The sequence below is a fragment of the Henckelia pumila genome, chromosome 4 (assembly GCF_033568475.1).
Source record: "Henckelia pumila isolate YLH828 chromosome 4, ASM3356847v2, whole genome shotgun sequence".
In the NCBI taxonomy this organism is placed as follows: domain Eukaryota; kingdom Viridiplantae; phylum Streptophyta; class Magnoliopsida; order Lamiales; family Gesneriaceae; genus Henckelia; species Henckelia pumila.
In genome coordinates this window covers 147723931-147730322 of record NC_133123.1, presented here as the reverse complement: position 1 = coordinate 147730322, position 6392 = coordinate 147723931, and the positions used below count along the sequence as shown (strand labels likewise).

At 31.8% G+C, this 6392-nt stretch overlaps 1 protein-coding gene across 1 annotated transcript; it reads right to left on the bottom strand.

Annotated features, from left to right (window-relative positions):
- Positions 1-3363: 3363 nt before the first annotated feature.
- On the bottom strand, positions 3364-5713 carry LOC140864909 (cytochrome c oxidase subunit 5b-1, mitochondrial). Its single transcript, XM_073269319.1, has 6 exons — positions 5438-5713; positions 5165-5250; positions 4997-5047; positions 4050-4116; positions 3861-3940; positions 3364-3697 (listed from the first exon to the last, which is right to left on the bottom strand). The coding sequence occupies exons 1-6, from the start codon at positions 5586-5588 to the stop codon at positions 3629-3631; spliced, it is 504 nt and encodes a 167-aa protein (XP_073125420.1). The 5' UTR covers positions 5589-5713; the 3' UTR covers positions 3364-3628.
- Positions 5714-6392: the final 679 nt, after the last annotated feature.

Sequence of the window (6392 nt, the reverse complement as noted above, 5' to 3'; positions counted from 1 at the left end):
AATGATGTTCAAATCTAAGCTATATTGTCGTGTGCCATCCATTTGATCCATTAGGAGCAAATTTTATTATGATTAAATCATGTTAGATGAAAATGGATTTTTATCTTAGACTTGAACCGAGAAAATAAAATTATATTTTTTATAAAACCCCTGTTAAGTCGTAATCAATTATTTTTAGAGATTGAAAACATTATCTTAATTAATTTGATGAAGCCAATAATAAAATTGCATTAACACCCATCATTTTTATTTTTAAATCTTCAACCTCATTTCTAACTAATTGTTGGGTGCAATAATTGTTTCTGCTGGTAGAGCGATCGAACCATGTCGCTTGGATTGTTGCATGGTTTAAAATATTTGAGTTGTACCATTACCACCAACTATAGTTTTTGGTAAAGCGGCAAGCACTCGGTCCTATAGTTGATACTAGAACCAAGGTCATTAATGCTTGGACTGCTGTCTGCTGTGCGGTTTAAAAGATTTAAGTTGCACCATTACCATCATATTTTGGTAAAGCTGCAAGCGCTCGTTCATATAATAATTTTTAAAATTCAATCATATTTTTATCTATATTTTATACTTTTTAGATAACCTTAAAAGAAAATGAGTAAGTGTGAGACGGACTCCATATCTATATCCATGAAACGGGTGAACCGGATCATATTTAAAATGAAAAGGTAAAACTTTTGGCATAAAAATATTTTTTCATAGATCGGATCAAATAAGATTTACGTCTAACAAAATTGATATGTTATATTGTCTCATAGGAGTTTTGTGTAAAAATCATTAATTTGAAAATAAAAAAGTTATCATTTTTAGAAAATATTTCAATTTCAATTATATAAAAACGCGTAAAAAAACACTAGTAAGTATTTAAAATTATGGGTTTAAAATGCCCAAAATAAATGTTGTTTCAAAGAAGTTTCAAATTCATTTTTAAAACAAATCACTTCGTTCAAATCAATCCATCAAAACACGACGTAAAACAAAAGGCTTGCACTTAACGAAACCGAGTTAACGCACTTTGTAGAAGTCGATTAGGTAATAATAAAGGTATTTTGACAAAAAAAATAGATAACTAAAACATACCACATAGAGACACTAATCAAATAATATCGAGCATCTTTACCTTTTATCAACACAATTAAGACATTGCAGCCTATTTCTTCCTCCTACAAGGAGACTAAGTTAAATGCAAACTTTTTTAATGTCAACACCCCACTATTAACCACTGCCCTTTCACATAGGTACTAAAATTTCAAGACCTGAAAAATTCTTGTGTATATTTTAAGTGAAGATAAGCTTTAATTTATTCTGTAGGCACTAATTATAGTACCATTTAATTATTCATTTTAAATTAATTTGTAAGGTTGTACATGAATCACATTCCCAAATTTTGCACTTGTAACATGACTTCCGAGCTAAAGAAGAATTCGAGTATATACAACGTCGGCCACAATAATTGTCCCCGATTAGGATAACAATTGAAACATATTGCTTGGACTGATATACGGTCCATAAGATTTTAATTATCATCAATTATAATTTTTTTTTTATATAAAAATACAAGCATTTTTTCCTATTATATCAAAGTCATAAATTAGAAGTACTGCAATTATTGAAATAAGGTTCCTGGAGAGCACTTGAGACGTGTCGTTCGGGTTGTACGGTCTATAATATTGGAGCTGCACGATCAACCATATGAACTACCGGAGGTTTAATTGAATAAATTTGAGTTATTTAAATCCATATATATTTGTTGAATAATAATTAATTAGTTCATTTTTCAGTTGCTAGAAAAAAAAAATCAGTAAATGTGTACGCATGCCACGAAAATCTGCTCGAAGAAGTAGATGTCTTAATTGTACGTTTCTTATTTTACTCTCTTTCTTTGGAATAAATTCCTCAACTTTAATTTTCTCTATTTACCTTTATTATTTATCTTTTAAGAAAACAACACTTTGGAAAAAATGATGTGACTAATTACTATACCGGTTGCTAACTTAGCAAATCGACAATTTAGAAGAATTAGAAATTATTTAGAGCAATGCTACATGTACAACCAAATTTGTACATCAATTTGTACAACACAAAAAATTCAATACAAAAAATTCATTTATCAAAATCTCATGATAAATTGAAAATAAAATATCACGATATAATAAAAAAATCTCACGATATATTTATTGTAAATATCATTGTACACGATATATGTTGTACCTCTAGCATTATTCAATTATTTATCAGAGATTCCAGCAGTCAAATAAAAATGATTTTTTTAATGTGTATTTCATGAAATAAACGGTGGGGAGATGTTATTCCTTTTAAATGGAATATATTTTGGAAGTATATATATTTCTCCATGCAATTGCATTTTTCTGTCCTTACAATATAATATTCCAGAGGAGGACATAAAGCACATCTCTTTCTTTTCCCATTATTGGTAAGATTGAGACAATAGAGAACATGAGGAATCAATTCTTTCGTGGATCAAAATTTATTTATTTTTAAAAAAATGTTAATTCTACATACTTTAACGGGCCATTAAATTAAAATATAAAAAATATATATGCATGTATTTTTGTTGGGCACTTTTTTATTCCAATAACGTCTCCAAGTTTCTTGTCTCCAAGTTTCTTCTTGAAGCCAATCAATTTTTTTGTAATATATCTCTTCTGTTTCATATATTTTATGTATGTGCATTTTCACACATATAATAAAAATTAGAAAAGTAAATTTTACAATGAAATTAGTCATTTTATCTTTATTTAATGAAATGTTTTAATAGTATAAGAAAAGGTTAAAATTAGTTAATGTATTTATTAATGATGATAGCTTGATCAAATAATAGATAAAATAATACTACATACGGAAACCAAAATATATATTTGAGACTGAAAAATAAACAATAATCTTTATATTTTGGATGGACGGAATGTATATTTACTTCACTCATAACTTCATTTATGAGTTATGACTGCGGATTGACTCAGTTCGGCCCATTGGGCCTTTCATTGAGGTTGGTCCAATCTTCTAGGGGCCAGGCTTGCAATTATTATACCGTAATTGACCGTGAAGTGACCCAACGTGCCAAGCCTTTAATGTACTGGGAAATATTTATTTTTCAATTATTCAAATTATTATCATACATTCATATTTTTTTTTCCAAAAATAGAGAGGCTATTTTTGACAAATAATTTCCGTAAAAACCTGAATGACAGTATAGGATATCCAGCTTCCAAACTTTAAGGATGCAATTAAAAATTGACTGAGATGGATGGAGCCAAAAAACGTTCGAGTTCGTCAACTCGTATCGACTTCCTGATTTGGGGCAAAGATTACACAACAAAAAATTCGCAATAAAATGAACAAATGTAGTCTTCAGCATATTATTATATCATGAACGAGAGAGGGTGAAAATCCATATTTCCTATGGATAACTCGCTCATGTTTCAAATCCCCATAACCATCAATAAATAGAGAAACAAGTGACTTGCTGCCTAAAGCAACTGCGCGATTCATCAAAAAACACTCGGAAACAAGTTATAAGCTTTTAATCCTGAAGAATATTACATAATCGCTCAAACGTAACCAGATCTTATTCTGGCAGCAAAATTGCCAACTACGTTCAATGGTGATGATCATCTTCATCGTCTCCATGTCCATCGGGTGGTCCGCCTGGGCCAACCACTTCTAACTGCCAACAGAATGAAGCCATAAACATTTTTTTATGAAATAACAAACGGGAACTACTCAAATTATTTGGACATTAACTTAGTCAAGGGGAGCATGCACACAAAATGTCATCTTCATATCAGGTTCAATCTATGCTAGATTAATTAGAGGACCCTCGTACATACCACAAAGTACTGTGAGCATACTGGGCATTCATGTGGTTTGCCCTTCTCTAGCCAGAACCAAACAACATCATGCTCGTCCTCTGTAGCGTTTTTACAGAGAAGAAATGGTCAGTCAAAAAAATTGATTTGAGTCAAATGACTATAACTAATTATCATTATACAAATACAGAAAAGTAGATTAAAACTAACCTCCCTCTACTCCAGGGCACCCCACAATTCTTTTGTCATAGTAAGACTTAATCACAGCAGGCTCTTCCTGCAAGAGTTGATAAATGATGGATGATAATGAATTGTGAAGAAAGACAGAAATTTTAAAATACAACATAGAAAATTACGTCAATATAGGTGCATACATTTAATTATAACAGCACTCATGTGGGACAAGGTCATTGAAGTTTAAATCATTAACTGGTCAGGTCGACACAGTTGTTTCACAGCTTCAGGATGGTGTAGCATGGAAAACTTTAACAGGTACACAAGAATATTGGTTGTTCAAATTCCAAGTAAATGCGTTATAAAGAAATAATAGGAGGTATTTTGTTTCACTGAATTCCTTTTTTTGAGGGGGCCACAGAATGAGGTGGTTTTCAGGAATAACTGGTTCAATACTTATTAATTAAATAACTAGAATTTCATACTCTTCCTGCTAAGCAGGATAGACTTGGTTGGAATTTCAAGAACTCATCTTTTTAATTCGACTCTCAACTTTTAAAACCTATCCAATTTATTTTCTTTTCATTTTTTTGTTGTGGATATGTCATGTGCGCGTTAAATAAATAAATACCCACAATCTGCTACAACTTATACATGCATATAGAACAGAAATGGACTATATATGATTCTGGGGAGTTGATCCAACCCTAGTACTAAAAGTGACCAGGTTCACCATATACCAACACTAGCTCATCATCAAGTACGAAAAAGACTCAAATTCTAATAGTGTAAAATGGAAGAGGTAAGAAATCAAACTCTGCACAAATTCTGTACATGAATCATGAGACTAACCTAAGCCAAAAGAATTTCCACTGACACAAAAGATGGGCAAACTAAGGCTTATCATTTGGAACCGGCAATTGATCCGATCTCAGAACCTTTATAGCAAATACATATTTCAAGCTGAGAGAATTCAAACTGACCTTTGTTCCGAATGGACCAGATGGGTAATTTATTTCAAGAACATCCTGTCCCTAATACAATCAATTCAACACAAATAGGTAAAGTGTAATCCAAACAATCGAAATGATTGATTTAATTAGCCAATAAGCACCAATACAACAAGTCAATGCTGAAAAAAAAACACTCACTTTAAGAGACGCTTGGAGCTCCTCACGCTCATGACCAGTAGCAATTGGCATTACATCCTCCACACTTTTCGTCGCACTCACATCCCCTTTTAAACACATTCGTTTACAGAAAAATCAATATATCAACATAATAGAAACGAATAAAAATTCCCAAAAAATCACCCAAAATCAATTGAAATATAAATACAACATGATAACAATCCCAGAAAGCGGAGGGATTTCACTTTTCAGGTTTTTGATAGTTAAACAAGGAAGAAAATGTAAGAGACACACCAGAATCGGCGCTGAAATGGCGTGAGAAGATGGGGAATAAACGGCGGAGATTCTCCGGAGCTGCGGAAGATCCAACGGCGAATCGGGCGGATTTGGGAGCGGATAGGATCGGGGCGAGAGTTCGGAGCTGCAACGAGAGTCTTCTCCACATATTTCTTCAGCGATGATCGATTAGGGTTTTCGGATGTGATCTCAGCTCGCCACTTCGTATCCCAAACTAGAATGAAGGAGTTGAAGAGGAAACAGCATCCTTTACTCTCGCACGTGCCATGGGTTTTACACATGTCATTTTTATTTTTGAAAAAAATTAAGATTGGCCATTCTTTAAAAATAGGAAGTAGGAACTAAAAATTTAACAATACTCTCAGATTTTTTTTTTAATGACATGCGAACATATGATCGCTATTTTTTATATGCATTGTGTAAACTCTTCCATGCGACAGACTCGTTTTCGGAATTTATTCGAGTCGCAAAAGTACCTGGTATCCCTCAAGGACGAAGTTTAGTTGGGATGAAATAATAAATCGTTGCGACATGTTTCAATTAAAATTTTGGATTTCTAGAAAAGTAATGTACCTTGAAGTTCTTAATAATTTTTTTGTTGTGTAATGTAGAAGAGGTACAACTTCGGGTTTTTTTTTTATATTTAATTTAAAAAAAAAATTAAATTTCAAAAATAATTTGAAATAGAGAGAGTTACAAAAATACCTCAAAAGGGTCCGCTATTAAAGAGAGCGGACGCTGCCAGCATATACATGGAGACTTGCAAAAACGCACGTCCCCAGGTACACCTTTTTTTTTTTTTATTTGTTTTTAATTAATTAATTATATAATTAATAATATTTTGTAAAATTATATTTAATAATTTAGTAGTATGATCATTTTTTTTTTCAAAATTTTAAATTTCGAATTTGATAATCGGTCTGAAAAATTATTAAAGAAACAAAACATAAAA

Bases quoted from the DNA above. Each gene is read 5' to 3' on its own strand.
- LOC140864909 (XM_073269319.1), bottom strand. From the start codon at position 5,588: ATGTGGAGAAGACTCTCGTTGCAGCTCCGAACTCTCGCCCCGATCCTA. The intron at 5,048-5,164 runs GTGAGTGTTTTT...TGATTGTATTAG, and splicing joins AGCTCCAAGCGTCTCTTAAA to GGACAGGATGTTCTTGAAAT. The intron at 3,698-3,860 runs GTATGTACGAGG...TTCTGTTGGCAG, and splicing joins TATGCTCACAGTACTTTGTG to TTAGAAGTGGTTGGCCCAGG.